This window comes from Mus musculus, chromosome 3 (assembly GCF_000001635.26).
Source record: "Mus musculus strain C57BL/6J chromosome 3, GRCm38.p6 C57BL/6J".
Taxonomy (NCBI): Eukaryota; Metazoa; Chordata; class Mammalia; order Rodentia; family Muridae; genus Mus; species Mus musculus.
In genome coordinates, this window is record NC_000069.6 from 108,318,053 (window position 1) to 108,337,180 (window position 19,128).

Genomic DNA, 19,128 nt, shown 5'->3' on the forward strand with positions numbered 1-19,128 from the left:
GGGAGTCAGGAGGGTAGTAGAGACAGAGAAAAGCAGAGAGAGAGAGAGAGAGAGAGAGAGAGAGAGAGAGAGAGAGAGAGAGAAGAAGAAGGAGGAGGAAGAGGAGGAGGAGGAGGAGGAGGAGGAGGAGGAGGAGGAGGAGGAGGAGGAAAGGAGTACAGGCTGGCCATGAGCACCTGGAGCAAGAGGAGGGAGGGGAATGGGGAGAGAGGGGGAAGGGAGAAGGGGATAGAGCTGGTGCAAGAAGGCAAGAGCAAGAGAGAGAGCAGAGAAGGGGGCAAGCAGCCCCTTTTATAGTGAGTCAGGCACACCTGGCTGTTGCCAGGTAACTGTGGGACGGAGCTTAGACAAAATGCTAACACTATGAATTCAAATTCTGCCATTTTTTTACCTGGCTTCTGTTTCAGATCCATTATTCTTTTGGCACATTTTAATAAGCTACATTCTCCTGACTGATATTTTAACTGAAAATCTCAGTGTAATTGGTTCAGATTAGTTGTGATGGTTGTGTTTTGTAAAATTGTCAGAAATGCTGAGTCACTGAGCATAGTAGCACACAGTTTTGATGCCAGTTCTCTGCAGGCAGAGGTAGGCAGGTCTCTGTGAGTTTGAGCCAAACATGCTCTACACAGCAGGTTACAGCCAGCCAGGGCTGCATAGTGAGACCCTGTCTTCAAGAAGAAGAAAAAAAGCAAAACCAATCAAAAACAGGTGCTGAGCCAGCGAGTGCTGAGTTCTTGCTCCTACAGGAAATACATGGTGAGCTTCCTTCAAATCTGTTCATAGTATTTGCAACCAATCAATAGATAACCTTGTCTCACTGTGTTTCTGTTTTAAAATATCTTATTAACATGTGTTGTCGTTTTGTTAGAGTTAAACTTACAGCCAAGAGTACCACAACTCTTATTCAAATGAAGTTTACCAAGACACATGTTGCCTGCTTGAGGCACATCTAAGTTTCTTTGTGTTTAGAAACAACAGTATGTCAGCACGACACAGGAGAGCAACAGCAGATTGCCAGCAAAAAGTACAACAATGTAACACCATGGCTCTCTGAAAAGGATGCTTGTTCATAGTGTGAAAGTGGGCACTGCAGGCAGAGCATGGTCTTGTTGGTTTGGGTGGTTTTGTGGGGAGAATGGCAGGGGGGCTTACACTAGGCAAGCACTATTATACACTGAGCTCTGTTCTCAGGCCAAACATTAGCTGGTGTAATTTCTGCTGGCTACAAACCACCAGGATGGGTATCATTTGTTTCTTTGGTTTTTGTTTTGTTTTGTTTTGTTTCCTGTAAATGTCTGCAGATAGCCACAAAAGCACCATGAGCATTGAATTTGAAATTACAAATAAATTTAAGTGCATAGGCAGTTTGCAAATAATGTGTGAGAACTAAAGACCAACTACATAAACATTTCCAATTAATGAAAACTACAAAACCGTAATTATTTTTGAATTAGTCATCAGCCTTACAGCTTTCCTTTTAGGATCAGTAGAGTAATCACTGAGGAATGCGTCAAAGCACTAAAAGCACTAGAGACCAGATTGAGGCTGAACGCGTGTGAGCTGCTTGCTGGGAAAGCCTGGGTTGCTGCGAGTACAGTTGTGTAGGTGATTGAGGAACCAGGAAGAAAACAAGGAGACCTTATGTCTTAGAATGCTTCTATATTTCACGACAGACACTGTTGAAATGTGGATGCAAAGGCCACTATGCTGAGGTCTCAGACAGAACAAGCGTGTTATCAGACAGTGGAGAAAAGGCAAAGCTGTCTTAGGCCGTGGCTGAGCTGTGTTCCTGATGTCGTGTGTTGTTAATATGGAAGATGGAAGTCACTAAGAGGAAGAAACAGGAAATACATTGATGCATTTCTAAGCAAGGTGCTGAGCTCGGAGCTCAGCTTCCTGACAGCACACAGTGTGATGCAAAGGGAGAGAAATGACCTAAGACAGAATTGTTAAGAGGTGAAGCCGAATTTAAGGACTAAGAACGTAAGCAGAAAACCCTCAGTCCGTCCATACTCCAAAGGCTGTGACGTGAAGGCTGTGACGTGAAGGCTGTGACGTGAAGGCAATGGTCTAGAGGCCATTGGATGAAGGGGATTAATATGCACATGCAGCATTTAACTGACCACCAGCAGGAAGACTAACAGATGTGAGCTTGAGAAGACGTGGAAAGGGATGGAGGAGGGCTGAGACTTCTTGAATTTGATAGGCTAGGGCTGCAGTTATTCAGCTAATATGTACTGTTTTTCAAGACCAGGAAGAATGAGCCCAGAAACCATTCAGAGATCAAGGCAGCTTGTTCAGGTTCAAATTGGGATGGGGGGCAGGGCTCACAGGCTCGGTGGGCCAGATGTCTTTCACCTGAACTGCAGGTGCAGAGCTTCCAAGCCATTACACTTAGAATGCACTTGTTAATCTCAAGGCTGGGAAAACATTTGCTGCACAATGCACTGTGCCTGGAGTCCCACCCGTATTTGATTTAGATCTGTCATCATTTTAAATTGTCAACCTAACACAGCAGGATTACCTGAAAATCTATCTATCCACTCACACTCACTTATTTTGAGAGAGGGTCTCACTTTGTAGCCCTGGCTGGCCTAGAACTTGTTATGTGTAACAGGCTGGCCTCAGACTTTCAGAGATTTGTCCTAGGTGCAAGAATTAAAGGCATGCACTATCATGCCCAGCAGGAAGAAAGTCTTAAAGAGTCCTCTAGATCAGGATTGCCTGTGGAGGATTTTCTTGATGATTAATTGAGGTGAGATGATCCACCCCACTATGGGTTGCACCATTCCTTAAGCAGGGGCTCCTGACCTTAGGTAGGGACCTTAGGTAGGTTAGTGTTTAGGACTTGAGAGCAAGGCCCTAGCTGACAGGATTAGTATCATTTAAAAGACCCCACCCCCACCCCAAGACATCTGCTTAGCCTTCCAGCCCTACAACATTGCAATGATAAGATGGAGTTTTAAAGCTAAGTGTGATGGCATATGCCTGTAATATCAACACTTAGTAGACTGGGGCAGGAGGACATGTTACACACTGAGTTCAAGCCTGGTTTCATAGCAAGACCCCCATTAAAACAAATAAATGAAACATGGCAGGAACTGGGCCTCACCCAACATGGACTCCCCCGGTGCCCTATTTGTGGGCTCCCCAGCCTCCAGAATATGGGATTCCATTAAGTAGCTGCATGGCTTAAATAATTCCTGCCCTGCACACCGTTGTCCTTGGTGATGTCTTGAGTTGAAGCCGTTCGTGAGCATGTCCACACCACAGACATAGACTAAAATGATCATTAACTTTTGGTAACCAGAGATATGACTGATACTTAGAATTGTTGTTAAGAAGACTTATTTCTAAAGCAGGGTTATACAGGGTTTTCATGGTTAGCAATCATTTGGTTACTATTTATAATTATATTGCCGTATGAAGTTTAGAAAATAGATTTCATTTTCAGGATGTTTTATTGGTTTCCAGTCCATGCTGATGTGTATAATATACTAGCAGTACCTACTTAACCCCCAAAGGTTAGCTCTAGTCTATTTCCTCCTCTTGCTGAGACAGCTGAAGTAGTGGAAGGTTGTCATGAGTGATGTTTGTTCACTGGCGTTTCTAGAGGGCAGGGATAGGCTCATTGTACCAAGTTCTTAAAAAGCAGGGAGTTGTGCCAACAGGTTTGTGCAGGTTCCCTGGGGATGTTAGAAAGGAAGAAAGATTTGTAAACCAGAGATAATCAAGCTGCCACAGCTCCTCGAAACAGTTGTCTGAGCTGTTGATGGTGTACACCCTGCAGAGCTGGGCACTGCTTATGAGTCTCCTGCTGGCTGCCTAGAAGATAAAGATCCTGTACGCCAAAGCCAGAGATAGGGCAGTAAAGGAAACTGTTGGATGGTATCCACTCTCAGTCTTATTAATCTAGGGACTGTGTGTGTCTGTGTCTCTGTGTGTGTGTCTGTGTGTGTCTCTGTGTGTATGTAAGTAAGTTGTCCGAGTCACTGTCAGACAGTGTGGTTTGCGTTGTCATCCTTGGAGACTGTGAACAGGCATAGGCGTATTCCTTATGCCTCTAGCTCCTACTGCCAAGCAGAGACTTTGGCCAGAGAAATGATGATTCCCTAGTAATAAGATAAAAGAACGCCCCACAAATAAGTTGTCTCTAGTTTGGGGTTAAGAATGAAAAGAACTGGACTGTGATTTCAATTTTGTCTACTTGGCTTTTGATAAGTTTGCCTCCCTTGCATTTCCTGTGAATCACAGCAGCGGCACATGACGGTGTCCTTGGCTCTATGCATTTCTCATGTTCCTCAGTTGTGATTGTTGTGGTTTTCCCCAAATCTGTGGTGCCGTATTAGGTGATAAATGTGAACACTACCACAGATTTCTCCTGACTCTGAGAAACTGGCTTGCAGTGTCTTCACCAACAGATGATTTAAAGTTTTCTTATATTAGTTATTCTTTGATAATTTCATGCAGATATACAGGATCACATCCCCCTATCCCTCCTGCTGCTGCTCCTCCTCCTCCTCTTCCTCCTCCTCCTTCCCCTTCCCTCTCCCCTTCTCCTTCCTTTTCCTTCTCCTCCTTCCTCTTCCTCCTCTTCCTTTTCTCCCCCCCTGCTTTTGTCCCTCCTCTCCTCCTGCTTTTGCCCCTCCTCTCCTCCTCCTCTTTTCTGTTTTTTTTTTTTTAGATTTATTTATTGTTATATATAAGTACACTGTCACTGTCTTCAGACCCACCAGAAGAGAACGTCAGATATCATTACAGATGGTTGTGAGCCACCATGTGGTTGCTGGGATTTGAACTCAGGACCTTCAGAAGAGCAGTCAGTGCTCTTAACCACTGAGCCATCTCGTCAGCCCTTCTGTTTTATTTTTTGATAAGTCAGACCAGTGATTGCTGCCCCTATGTGCATGGGTGTGAAGCCATCCACTGGTATATTGAGAAATTTACCAACAAACCAACAAAGAAGCATGCTTCTCTCTTCCCCAGAAGCTACCAGTTGCCAGTAGCTCCTCAGTGAAGGGTGGGGCCTGGAGATCAGCTGCCCCATCTGTTTGGCTGGTGCAACATTGTGAGCATGATTGCCACAGCCCATCCCCACCCTGCAGCTCTGACATCCTTCTCATGTTCCCTGAGCTTGGCAGAGGGTGGGGATAATAAAGATGCCCCATTCAGAGCTGAGCACTTAGTCTCTTGTCAGCCTTTTAGCCACTTGGCTGTGTCTGCATCAGCTGCTGCCCACTGCTTAGAAAAGTGTCTCTGGCCGGGTGTTGGTGGCGCACGCCTTTGATCCCAGCACTTGGGAGGCAGAGGCAGGCGGTCTGAGTTCGAGGCCAGCCTGGTCTACAAAGTGAGTTCCAGGACAGCCACAGCCAGGGCTACACAGAGAAACCCTGTCTCAAAAAAAAAAAAAAAACAAAAACAAAAAAAAACAAAAAACAAAAAACAAAAAAAAAGAAGTGCCTCTGACAAAGGTTGAGAGCAGCCCAGGTCTGTACCAGATCCAGTTCCTTTAAATTTAATAAATATTTTTTGGCACGCTGTATCATTTAAAGAGAGCTGTGCACAGTATTAGACCTATCAGACAGCTACTGGTTCTGTTGTTGCTCTTATTTCTCAAAAAGATTTTGTTGACATTTCTCACAGATATAATCATGAAGTCAGGTGCCTCCCAGAGGCTTTGTCGAGATGGAATTTTAGGGAAAACTCTGAGAAACCAAGGGTTAAGTTTGGCCATTTGCCTTCTCTAATTGTAGCTGTACCGTGAGTTAGGATTTACACTTAGAGATGTTAACCTCGCTCAGGAAAGCATCAAGGTCACCTTAGCTGATCACCGGCTTTACCATAAGTGATGGAAACTTAGAGGGTAGTTTGGCTACAGTCAGAGAAGCTCAATTCAGACTGGCTTGACTGACAAGGACATTGCTGGTTCACATAGCTAAGCACAGAGAAGCAACATATTTCAGGGTCAGGTCTGTCTTTTGTTGTGTGCTCTGTTTTCCTGGGATTCTAGAATTACCTCTGTTGCCCTTTCATTGTGGAAAAATAGTAATTTTTTTGCATTATATTCATTTGCCACTTGTGGGGTTTCTCAACAATGATGCTTCGGCGTTCAGGGCCACATAATTCTCTGCTGCAGGTCCTGTGCACTGCCGTGTGCTCAGCATCGGCTTTGCCTAAGTAGTGTCTGGACTGTGATCATCAAAACTCTCTCTGGAGAGTCCACAACTGGGGGTGGAGAACAAAACCACCCCATTGAGAACTACCAGCCTAAGAGAAGACTGGCCATATTCAGCAAGCGGCTTATCTGGGAGGAAATGTTTTCCCTAGAAAATCTCAAGGGAAGGAAGGCCCTCTTCTCTTCTAGGCTCATAAGTCACATCACACCCTCCTCTTGAAAGCTATCACTGGTGAGGAAGTGAAATATCCCTCAGGCCAACCCCTCCCTGACTGAGAAAATCCTGAGAGAGGGATAAAGACTAAGGATTCCGGCACATCTCCTTATCACACTTTACGTATGCTTCTTTCTTCTCTCCCTGTCAGTGAGGATTATGGAAAGAACTTTAAGGATATTACAAATCTCATCAATAACACCTTCATTCGGACGGAATTTGGCATGGCTATTGGTCCTGAGAACTCTGGAAAGGTGAGACTCATTCCTGCATGTGAAGTTGGTGTTCCATAGCACCTGAAATACGTTAGTGTTGGAGCGACCCAGCAGTTCACAGCGTCTGTGATGATTAGTTTCAGTTGTCAACATGATCCAACCTAGGAAGAGCCTCGGTGAAAGGTTGTTTAGATAAAATTGGCCTGTGGCATGTCGTGGGGGGGATTGACTTGATTGTGTCCTAGCCCACTGTGAGCAGCATAATTCCCTAGGCAGAGGATCATGAATTAAGTATGGAAAGGACGCTAAGAAGTAGGCATGCGTACACGCATGTATTCACTCTCTGCTTTTGACTGTGGATGTGACCAGCTGCTTCAAATTCTTGTCCAGGAAATGATGGGTTGTAATATGGAAGTGTAAGCCAATTAAACCCTCTCTCTCCTGAGTTGTTTTCTGTCAGGGTGTTTTATGACAGCAACAGAAATGAAATTAGGACAGCATTTTAGTTTGGTATTGCTATATTTTAAAATTAGATGTAGTTTGACATTGATCATAAAAGAATTGGATTTAGCACAGTTTTTTTTTTTTTCCTGGTTCACATCCAAGATACACAAAACCCCTTCATACATATGTAGTAGATAGTCAGCATTGTAGCAGGCACTCCCTATGACACTGTAATCTCTGTGGAAACTATCTCAAAACTAACCAGAGTCAAAAACATTATCACAGGTTTGGTGCATTGGCCCAATTCAGGATTTATATTTTTTTAATATATAAGAATGAAACTTGGAGTAGTAAATAATGTATCTTTATAATTTCTCCTTCTTTTGGATCTAAAATTTCCTTAGTGCATGTGCATGTGCCCACACGCATGCATGCACACACACACACAGACACACACAGGAGCACACACACACTCACTCACACCAGCTTCCCAGGAGTTCACAGTGTTCCTCTCTAACCCTGATGTCTCCTCTCTCCCTGGGCAGGTGATACTAACAGCGGAGGTGTCCGGGGGAAGCCGAGGCGGAAGAGTGTTCAGGTCATCAGACTTTGCCAAGAACTTTGTGCAAACAGATCTCCCCTTTCATCCTCTGACGCAGATGATGTACAGCCCTCAGAATTCTGATTACCTGTTAGCTCTCAGCACCGAAGTGAGTCCAGTTGAACTTGCCTTTCCTTGTTTACAGTGTCAAAATATACAGACTTTAAAGAGCCTTCTGGCGTGTTAACATTAGACTTCTTTCCAACGTCTCCTTACAATGAAATGTAATGTAATGTTCCTATCTGGGTATGACTTCTGTATACCGCCTCTTCCAGAATGTATGATGTATAATTGCTGTTGTATGTTTTTTAATGAACGGATGTCTGCTGCTGGAATAATGAACCAGAGAACAGTTTGCAGTCATCTTTCTTTTTTTTTTTTTTTTTTTTTTTAAAGATTTATTTATTTATTATATGTAAGTATACTGTAGCTGTCTTCAGACACTCCAGAAGAGGGAGTCAGATCTTGTTACAGATGGTTGTGAGCCACCATGTGGTTGCTGGGATTTGAACTCCAGACCTTTGGAAGAGCAGTCGGGTGCTCTTACCCACTGAGCCATCTCACCAGCCCTGCAGTCATCTTTCTTGAGCTGCAAAGGATGAGTATAAACTGTCATCCTCCTAAGGTTATTGTCGTTATCAGAGGAGAGGAAGTTGAGAAGAGCCCGAAGACTGATGAGCCCCAGTCACTTTCTGCCCCCCCCACCCCCCACTGAGGCTGCTCAGTGAGCTCTGTTGCTGAATTGAGATCGACAGACATCGTGGTCTTAACTGCTCTATTTCAAAGCAGTGGCCAATCCCACCTTGAGGACCTATTTTTGCTTGGCTCTATGAACCCATTTTCTTTGGCTGTTCTACCTCTCTAGACGGTCTTTCTTGGCCTCTTGCATAAGCTCCTATCCTCTTACCCTTAACTGCCTTCTGTTCATCTGACATTGAGTGGCCACTTCTCCTTGATTCTCCACTTATAAAGGTTCTCAGATCTTGCTTCCTGCTCTGGCTTGCCCACGGGCCAGCAGATTCCTGTCTTGCAGACCCTGGGTATCTTCAAGTGTGTGTCCCACAGGCACCTCAAGCTCCACCCCGCCTGAGCTTCTCTGCTCTTCTCTCATGCATGCTCCTATAATATGTGTAGTAATTAATGACACAATGTACCCCTGCTCCCACCCTGATGATATTAGTGACTTACAGATAGACAGAGAGAGAGAGAGAGACAGAGAGAGAGAGGCGGGGGAGGAGTGTTGGAAGTAGTTCTGTCTGTCCTGGCTTCATTTCTGGCTGATCCCGTTCCTCAAGACTGAGGTTAAAGACTCGCTAACTCTTACTAAACTAACTCACACATACTTACTTCATGTCCTACTTTTAACTGTGATGCTCTAATATCCATTTTTCCCACTCACATCTATGGTTGTCACCTAAAAAAGGTGAAGCTGTGATCCCCCTCTTAGAGTCCCATCCTGCTGGGGCCTCACAGTGAGAGCCAGGTCTGTCAGCCTGGCCAGGACAGCGTCCCCTGAGCTCTCCTCACCTCTCTGAGTTCTATTAGCTCCTCAGTCTTCTCACCGTGGGATTTCACACCACTGTTTTTTTTTTTATCTTCATACTCCGTGTTTGTGCTCTTCCCGCCTTTGCTAGTCTTCGATGGTCTTCTTCACTAGTGCTCCTGCCCCCCTTTAAGCATAGCACTCATCACTGCTGTCAGTGTGGTGTTCTTCAGTCAGCTGTCACTGTGTTGTACGCCCCCTCTTCCACACTGGACCCAGTCCATAAGACCATATGGTAGTGAGCTTTCTTAGTCATATCCTTTGATAAACTTCAAGATCATTTCGAGGTGGGAATGCGATGTCTAGTATGGTGCCTGGCACTCAGGGTGCTTTATATGGTTGGTTGTTCTCAGTTCTAAGACCAGAAGGAGCCCGAGTAATCTGTGTGCATGCATGAGTGTGTGTGTGTTGTGCACGTGTGTATGTGTTTGTACACGTGTATGTGTGTATTCATGTATACATGTTTGGGTGTGTATGTGTGTATTTGTTTGGGTGTGTATGTGTGCATATATGTACATGTGTGCATGTGTGTGTATGCAGGTGTATATGTGTGTGTACATGTGTATGCATGTGTACATGCTTGGGTGTGTATGTGTGCATGTGTGTACATGCATGCACATATGTGTGAGTGTGCTTTGCTCAGGCAGCTACAGTGTTTGTTTCTCCTGTTCTGACTGGTTGATTGTGAATTATTAAAGGTCTTGTAAACAGCTGCACAGAATAAAGCTGGAATTTTGATAAGTCATTTGTAATCTTTCAGAATGGCCTGTGGGTGTCCAAGAATTTTGGGGAAAAATGGGAAGAAATCCACAAAGCAGTATGTTTGGCCAAATGGTGAGTAACGCAAGACTCCATCTGTCAGAGCCCTAAGCCTTAGAGCTGCCAAAAGTCACATGAGTAAATAGCAAGTACTTGCTATGTGCCAAGTGCTCTTCAGGGTCCCGTGAGGGATAGACAGAGGGCTGGGACACGGACCTGGACCTGGAGGAGCTTCTAGTTGTTCTGGAAAAAGACTTTGTCTCAGTGAATGTTGCAAGGGCTGTGACTGCTGTCTACCAACTTTTTTTTCCTCCATAGCTGGTAACATCAATTGGAACAGAAAGTGGAGCTTTACTGTGGGGTCTTTGGTACTTCTGTGTAGTTGGGCTTGCACTTCCTTGTCTAGCACTCCATTTTAGTTGAGTAAAACGCAGTGCTAACTCAGGGAGAGCTGAAAGGGCTTCCCGACTGCACAAGTGCCACCGTTTGCAGCGTGAAAACACTCCCTCCCCTTGGCAGCATGCCCTGCCCCTCGGTGCCCGCCCAGAGACCATGCAGCAGAGGCAGCTCTGACTTTGCCTTTGTTCCGGCCTCGCTCTATTACTGGTCGGTGGCTTACCCTCTCTGGGCTTCAGCTCCCCCCTCAGGGAGGGGAAGCTTCTCAGCAGAATATGGAGGGTGGGGAAGCCTCAGACTGCCCACATTCTGCTTCCAGAACTGTGTTCTGAGCCTCTTTTCCTCTGAGGAATTTTCTCAAGTCCAGTAATCTGGTTTCCCAGTGTCTAGCAGATTGCTGCCAGACATGAGCTATGGCGCTGTTAGCAGCAAGCACACAGTAGCTTTAGAATTACAGTCTAAAAGCTGGAAGCAGGCAGGAAGACCATGGGGGGAAAAACCAGACAAAACTCAGAACAAAATTACTACTCCAGATCAAGGAAAACACGTATTTCAGCAGCATCTGGCTGGACATGATTAATATCCACGGGGATGGACCATAGTCTTAAGAGTTTAATGCATTCCACTTAGGGAACCAGAAGAAGTAAATCATACATGTTTGAACTGTATCTACCAAAATCGCTTAAAATACTAGTTATGCTACTTAAACGAGGTGGGCCTTTTCTGGAAGCAGTCATCAAATAATTTTATAGCTCTATCATGTGCATGCACATCTGATTTCCTGGTCTGTGTTTTAATCAGTGGTGTTGGTACTAGATAGGACTTAACAGGAAGGAAGTCATTTTTATGGTGACTAAGTTAACAAATCACTCTCTTCTTTCCTTTCCTTTCCTTTCCTTTCCTTTCCTTTCCTTTCCTTTCCTTTCCTTTCCTTTCCTTCCTTTCTTCCTTCCCCTCCCTCCCTCCCTCCCTCCCTCCCTCCCTCCCTCCCTCCCTCCCTCCCCCCTCTCTCCCTCTCCCTCTCCCTCTCTCTCTCTCTCTCTCTCTCTCTCTCTCTCTCTCTCTTCCTTCCTTTCTTCCTTTCTTCTTTTTTTCTTCCCTTTTTTCTTCTTTTGTTTTTTTGAGACAGGGTTTCTCTGTGTAGCCCTGGCTGTCCTAGAACTTGATTTGTAGACCAGGCTATCCTCAAACTCACAGAGTTCCACCTGCCTCTGCCTCCCAAGTGCTGGGATTGAGGTATATGCCATCACCCCCAGCTTTACACGAGGTTTTTTTACCTTAATTTTTTTTCTCTCTTGAGAGTTCTGCATACGGTTATGTGTGTGCACCATGTGAGTGAAGCCTATGGCGGCAAGGCATCAGACCTTCAGGCACAGAAGTTACAGACAGCTGAGAATCATGAGTACTGGGAACTAAACCCAAGGCCTCTGCAAGAGCAGCACTGTTAACTGCTGAGCCATCCTCCAGCCCTGGCATTTTACTTTTTAAAGAAATTTAATTGCTTAGCTTCAAACTCAAAGCAGCAAGGCTCCTGATGCAAGTCACTCACCATTGAGACCTTTGATCTCTTAGAACTTAGAGCCCCAAGCCCTGAAAAAGCATGCTCAAACCCAGAGCCTTTAGCTGATGTCATCTATAAGTGCTATCTATCAGGGCCTAGATCTCATTCCTTGCAAACTGCCTTTCCAAGTTTCATTTTAAATAATTCAACCTCTGACCTAGTTGTCTATTTGAGATGGAAGAACTAAATTATTTAGCTCATAAAAAGCACTGAGCTAAATTCAGATGGGAAACCACAAAGCCTAAAACCTTGCAACTGATCTGAAGATGCCAGTCCATGTGACAGGTATAACATGGCACATGGGCTATTAAAACAACCCACTAGATGACAAATGAATGGCCAGCGGTTAGTGTAAGAGGACACAGGGCTCTACAACAGGGCTTCTCACAGGCTGACATCTTATCCACTGGGCCACAAAGTCATTCAAAAAGAGACTCTTACCTTCATTATCAATGACATATTGGGCTAGAGGAGTCATTCTTAAGGGAGCTGTTCAGTGCTCTTTGAATGTTTAAAAGCATCCTAGCTTGTACCTACTAGATGCCAGGAGTCATTCCTGCCTGCCTCTCTCCCTTCCTCATTTGTGCCAACCGAAACCACTTTGAAGTGTTCACAGGAGGTAGAACTTCCCTTGTTAAGAATCCACTGCTCTAGCATTTAAGAAAACAAAAACAAGAACAAGAACAAGGCTTCCAATCAGAGTGATAGGGAGAGCCTCATAAGAGGGCTAGTTTTTTAACTAGTGCTGAAAGATTGTGAGGCTATGAGGTTATGGTTTAGTAACACGAGAGAGAAGCACTTCACTGGGGGGAGATGGGGTGACCCCGGAGGCAGATTTAGAGTGTACATACATCACTGTGTCTAGAAGATTCTCACAATGAAGTAGATGATGGTAGGAGACAACGGAGCCCAGGCTGTGGGCTGCCCCACCAGTGGACCATCAGAACACAGCTTCTCTACTTGTCCTTTTCAATTCTCGCTGTAAACCTGACTAATCACAGTGAGAAGCTGCCAGCTGTTGTCAGTGGGTGGGTGTTGGCCAGTGGGTGTAGGGAAAAGAGGGAGTGGGAGAAAACCCAAGACCCGCCAGAGTTCTGGTGCTGGGGCGGGTGGACTCAGAAGGACTGCCACGTGCATCCCAGACACCACTGGACACAGAGGAAGAGCTGAGAACAGAATGTGGGCCCCAGGAGCGGCTCAGTCAGCCCCAGGGCTGAAGGGAGGAGAGGGCAGGGAAAGAAGGGGGGTGCTGTGTGGTTCCCACGTGGGTGAGAGTCTTTGGTCGGGTCTGTGGCTGGAGTGCAAGAAGGCCTTCCAGGGGGGACGTTAGACAAAGCTCCTTAGGGGAAAGCCTAGCCCATCATTTAAGCACAGTGGGCCTTGATGAGCAGAGACAGTCTGTGGTTTTAGAGCTTTATTGTAGAAAGGCAGGGAGAAAGAGAGAAGGTAGAAAGAGAGAGAGGCTGGCCATGGCCATGTTGGGGGGTGGGGAAGGGAAGAGAGAGAGAAGGAGGGAAAGAGAGGAGAGTAAGAAAGGTGAGAGCTAGAGAGTGAGGAGAGGCCAAGCAGTCTCTTTTATAGTGGACTGGGCTATCAGGTAACTCTGGGGAAGAGCATACCTGTCTATAGTCAGGTAACTGTGGAGGTGGAATCTAGCCAGAATGCCAGAAGCTTGGGACATTGTCTATGTGACTTATAGTCACAGAATTATGGAGTTGGGGGCTCTGTGGTGTCAGGCAGCTGACTCTGGGAACGTGGCTCTCTTTTCTGTCCCTTGTAGAGTTTTCTACTGGGTCGCTGGAGCAAGCCTCATTCAACCAAAACATGCTGCTTATCATGGCCCCATAGGTGGGGCTGTTACCCACGCCAGGGACTTTGTGACTAGGCCAACATAGTCTCCTAGTAGCCTTAATCCATTTTTTAATCCCTGTCTTTGCCTCTTTCTAGGGGACCAAACAACATCATCTTCTTTACCACCCATGTGAATGGCTCCTGCAGTAAGTATATTGTAGTCCTAGAAAAGAGTGTTCTGCTGTCCATTCCAGGTAGACCATTCTGGGTTGTGTATGGTGAAACATTTCTCTCATGCTCCTGCAAATTCAGTAGCTTTATAGAAAATTCAAAGCTGCTAATTACTTTTAAAATCTTGAAAGTACAATTAAATTCCTTCATCCTGCATAGGTCAATAAAAATGTAACTATATGTGAAGATGATACAGTTCCTCTTAGCAATTGTATGTTACTTTTCTCATTATTGTGACCAAATACCTGATAAACACAACTTAAGGGAAGAGATGTGACTTTGGCTCTCAGTTTAGTGGGAACAGTCCGTCATTGTTGAGAAGACATGGTAACTGTAGCAACTTCGTCCATGACAGTGGGGTCCTGCTGTCTGACTTGTACAGATCTTGGTGTGTCAGGAAGGAGAGCTCAGGTCATAATGAGAAACAGAGTTCATCAGCAAGGCTACCTTTAAGCAACCCATTTCTGCTAACCAGGCCACAGTAGTAAAGGTTCCACAACCTCTTAGAACAGCACCACCAACAGAAGATACTCAAGCATCGGAGTCTACAGGGGACAGTTCACATTTAGACTATAACATCCCACTCCAGGCCACTGTTGGGTGGCATTGTATAATGCAGACTACATTTAGTCCAACATCAAAAGTTACCATTGTCTTTAATAGTCCCAACATTGTTCTGAAATCCCATGTCTCTTCCAAGACCCAAGGCAGTCTCTCAACTGTGAGTCCTTATAAAATCAAAACCCAAGTTTCATGTTTCCAGTATACAAGGGCATGCATATACTTCTAAGGAAGCTATAGGAGGGCAGCGTGGAAAGATGGGGCAAAGGACCAAACGCATCAGAGAAGCAGACTCTGTAGCTCCATGCCCACATCTGGGCATCATGGTAGCATCATTGGAGCCTCTGAGACCTTGAATGGCCCTTCTCCCAGAGCTCCTGTTAGCTGTGGCATGTATGGCCTTTCTTGGGACAGTTCCAGCCTTCTTTAGCATATGTCTGCATTCTTAGCATTTCCAGCATCCTGGGGTCCGCCCTCGAAGCTTAAGCTTCACTTTCTCAGCTGCCTGCATTGGTCCCTAAGGGTCTCCCTGAAGACATTCCAGCCCAGCTCACACTGCCTGGACTCTGGGCTCTTTCATGAGATGGATCTTGATAAGTCTTTGCCTTTGCATTCTGCTTACGATAAAACCACATGGACAATGCTGAAAGTCTGCAGCTATCTAAGGATGTATCCACCCCTCCCACCGTGGTACCTGCAGATGAACCAAGTGGCCCTGGTTTTTTGTTTTGTTTTGTTTTTGTGCGTGTGTGTGTGTGGGGGGGGGGGGGTTTCAGGGTGTCCCAAGGCTCATGTTCTCAGCATGCTCTTTTTGAAAGAAAGTTTGCAAATGAATTTGTGGGTTTGCCCTAGAGCCTTCGTTGGGTAGGGCCCTGATATCCTGGCACTTCCCCTGTTTTCTGGGCATAAGGCTTGCCTTCGCTTTCCCGGCACCACTAGTCTCTTTAACAATCACAACCACATTACCTTATCTGTCTTGGTCATGTGTCTTTCTTCAGCAAACTAAATATTTTTCACATCCTTTTGCACTGTTGCCTTTGAATTCTCACTGTAAACCTGACTACACACACAGAGTAACCATAGCACAATATGACTGTTAAGCTGCCTATAGATCTCTGCCACGTAAATTAGTCTTACCCAAATTTCAGATCATAGGCAGACTACAGTAGATTTTTTTTTAACCAGAATGTAGAACAAATGCTCTCTAACCCAGTTCCCAATAGAGCTCTTAAGTCTGGCCTTCATATCTACATTTCTCTCAGGATTCTGGTTTTTATGAACTCCCACAAGAATGATCCATTGACCTGTGCTTATAGCATCCTTGTACTTAGCTGTACAAGAGTTCCAAACTCTTGCACATTCCTCAAACGTCAGTCTATCACTACAGTACATTCACTCTTTGATACCAGATTTCTGTACTAAATGCTTTTCTCATCACTGACTGTCTCAGTCATTGTTTTATTGCTGTGCAGAGACACCGTGCCCGTGCATGGTGATTCCTGCCAAAGATGGATTGTTATCCTGATGGCTGAGCTATTGGCCTCCCAATCCAAGCTACAGTTTCCAAGCAGAAAGCAAAATCATTTTTAAATTCATGCAACAAGTATCTGGGTCCTTGCTGTAGGCTAAACACTAGTCTAAGGATAGAACAAAACACTTAGGGTCTGCTTTCATGGAACAATAATGTAGGGGTATTAGATGATAAGCAGTGAAGGAAAGACTCAAACAAGATCATTTAAAACAATAAGATCATCTTAAAGCATGACATGAAGAGAGTACAAGTTGTCACTTGTCATACAACACTACATTTGAGTCATGAACACTTAGAAAGCCTCACAGAAATAAAACCCAAATGCAGATTCTCTGTGTATGATGGCATGCCGTATCCATGCTCTCACCTGATCAACACACACTTGATTTAAGATGCTTTTTCTGTATTAAAATAGCAGTTCTAGAGCAGATTTGTGAAAACCACTTGCCAGTAAGTGAAATTTTAATCGACATTTTGTCTTGTTTAAGAAGCTGATCTTGGTGCCCTGGAATTATGGAGAACATCCGACTTGGGAAAAACCTTCAAAACCATTGGTGTGAAAATCTACTCCTTTGGTCTTGGGGGCCGTTTCCTTTTTGCCTCTGTGATGGCTGATAAGGTGAGTATTTGCCTCCTTGTGGTCTGATGTCCCTGCTAAAACACACCATATGGAGGTTTTTCAGTATGTAGTCCTGATAGTGTTTCTTGTCTTCTTGCAGACTTGTATGTTTTTTTATATTTATTTGTTTATATATTTATTTATTTGATCTGTGTGTGATATATGTGTTGGGCACATACATGCCACTGCAAATGTGTGGCAATCGGGCCAGTTTGCAGGAGTCCATTCTTTCTGTACACCATGTGGATCCAAGGAATCAAGTTTGGTGGCAAATACTTTCACCCACTGAACCTTCTTGCCAGCCCTATGATCTTAAATATCCGTGTAAAAGCTTGGGAGAGATTCTGTCTGCAGAGGCTGACTGGTTCTCAGGGCCTACTATGGGCTTTAGCCTTTTGTAACTAAGTCTTGGTTTTGGACTTGTAGGTCCAGTGTTTGGCTTTACCCAGACATGAATATCTGGAGGGGAAAGAAAGTAATTCATGTGTACATTATTCTATAATCATAATTAAAAATATATAATGCTCTGGGTAGTAGCCTAGGTCCCATAAAATAGTGAATTCGTAGATACATAACCTATTCTCTGAGCTTGTATTCATGTGGGGAAGCCTCTGCTAAGCAAGTGTCTTTATTAATGCTCTATTGCTGTGAAGAGACACCATGACCATGGAAACTATTATAAAGGAAAACATTTAATTGAAGCTGTAACCATAAGCCATTACCATTCAGAAGTGTAGTCCATTATCATCATGGCAGAAGCATGGCAGCATGTAAGCAGACATGGTGCTGGAGAAGGAGCTGAGAGTTCTACATCTGGATGGGCAGGCAGCAGGAAGAGAGAGTAAGACACTGGGCCTGGCTTGAGCTGCTGAAAGCCCCAAAGCCTACCCCAGTGACACATTTCCTCCAACAAGGCCACACCTCCTCATCCCTGTCAAGTAGCACCACCCCCATGGACCAAGCATTCAAACACATGAGCCTGTGGGGGCCATTCCTATCTACACCACCACAGCAGGAAGTCTGTCTAGGAAGAACTGCAGCAGCTTGGTGTGGGTGGGGAGCAACAGCAACTGGCTGCACTACTACGGACCTGTGCTTGAGTGGGATCTTGGTGACCTGAGTGACCTGAGGAGGACATCCCTTTGTGAACATCTGTGAGGAAAGAAAATGTGGAATCAGCAAGGACAGAGACACCCCAGGCCCCCTGAAGATGAGGAGAGTGGCAGTGTGGCCGGAGCCCTGGGAAGCATGGGAGGTGGGCCAGAATGGAGTGGGATGCTGTAGCCCACAGGCTTTTATTCTTCAAATGGGCCGTATTATGACTTAGCTCCACTGTGACAGAACAGGTATAGCTGTGAGTATAACTGCAGGCTTTTCCGCTCTCCCCCGAGTTCCCCAGGATAACAACTGAGACTTCTTATATATGAATAAATGCCTAGGCCAAAAGCTTTGGCTCATTTTCTGCTAGCTCATAACTCAATATCCTGTTTAAACTAGTCTAAGTCTTGCTTTATAGCTAGTTAGCTTGTCTTCAGTTTCATGTGACCATCTTCCTCAGAATTCAGGGCAACCCCTTCCCAGCCCCCAAGCTGGACTCTGCCCAGAAATCCTCTCTCTGAACCGGAACTTCCACCACCCCATTTCCTGCCTAAGCTATTAGGCCAACAGCATTTAATTGACAGGAGATGCATCCATACGTTGCATAAGAGATCCTACATGAGAGAAGGCAGGGGTGGAAGCAGCAGGAAGAGCAGCCGAAAGGCTCTCAAGCATTCAAGGGGCAAAAGAGGAGCTGGAACCAGGCTGTTAGCAGTGGATGAGGGAGAAGGGAGGAGGTTTTTATGTATGTACTTAAATGTATTGCCAGCTGGGTGAGCCTTAGACGTCCCTTGTGAGACGAAAAAAGTAAAACTGCAAGAAACTTTCAAGTCTTTGTATAAATGGCAGGGCTGCTTCCTGCCATAGCAAAGGCTATTGGAGGAACAGGTTTGTGGGAGAAAAAACAGAATTCACTGTGTTGGCTAAGAAATGCCTACTATATATCTGAGATGAAATGTCAAATTGGCATTCATATTTATGAATCTTCCCAAATTACATGGTATTTAAAGCCATGTGACTGGGTGTGTTCTTCTGAAGAATGAGGAGGTAGAGAAGAGATGGGAGAATTGAGCAAGCCCTGAAGCACCTCTCCACTGAAGGTTGCAAAGAAAAGAAGAATCTAGCTGAGAAGCCTAGGTGGAAGGAAGGGGTGAGATAGGGGACATCAGGACACCGTGCTGCTGCAAAAGCCAGGTGAAGACAGTGTTTCCGGAGTCAGTGGTGGCCAGTTTGGCAAACTCAAGTGAGATGTTGACTTACAGTGAACTCTGAGAATTACCCAATGGGCTGGAGGGATGGATCGATCAATATGATCGCTTTCATTGAAGTAGTGGGGTTAAAGAGGGAACTGGGGATGGAGAACCAGATACAGCCGTGACCACTGAG

At 45.1% G+C, this 19,128-nt stretch overlaps 1 protein-coding gene across 6 annotated transcripts in view; it reads left to right on the plus strand.

Moving 5' to 3' along the window:
- Window positions 1-19,128, plus strand: part of Sort1 (sortilin 1) — a 77,546-nt gene that overhangs the window by 34,079 nt on the left and 24,339 nt on the right. For 3 of the 6 annotated variants that reach the window (XM_006501223.4, XM_006501224.4, XM_030252515.1), the window contains exons 4-8: window positions 6,544-6,646; window positions 7,597-7,761; window positions 9,956-10,029; window positions 13,859-13,908; window positions 16,517-16,644. In XM_006501223.4, coding sequence (XP_006501286.2) covers window positions 6,544-6,646; window positions 7,597-7,761; window positions 9,956-10,029; window positions 13,859-13,908; window positions 16,517-16,644 — 520 coding nt within the window. Of the gene's footprint in view, window positions 1-6,543; window positions 6,647-7,596; window positions 7,762-9,955; window positions 10,030-13,858; window positions 13,909-16,513; window positions 16,645-19,128 lie in introns of all 6 variants that reach the window. The other 3 variants (NM_001271599.1, NM_019972.3, XM_030252513.1) reach the window with 1 other exon arrangement.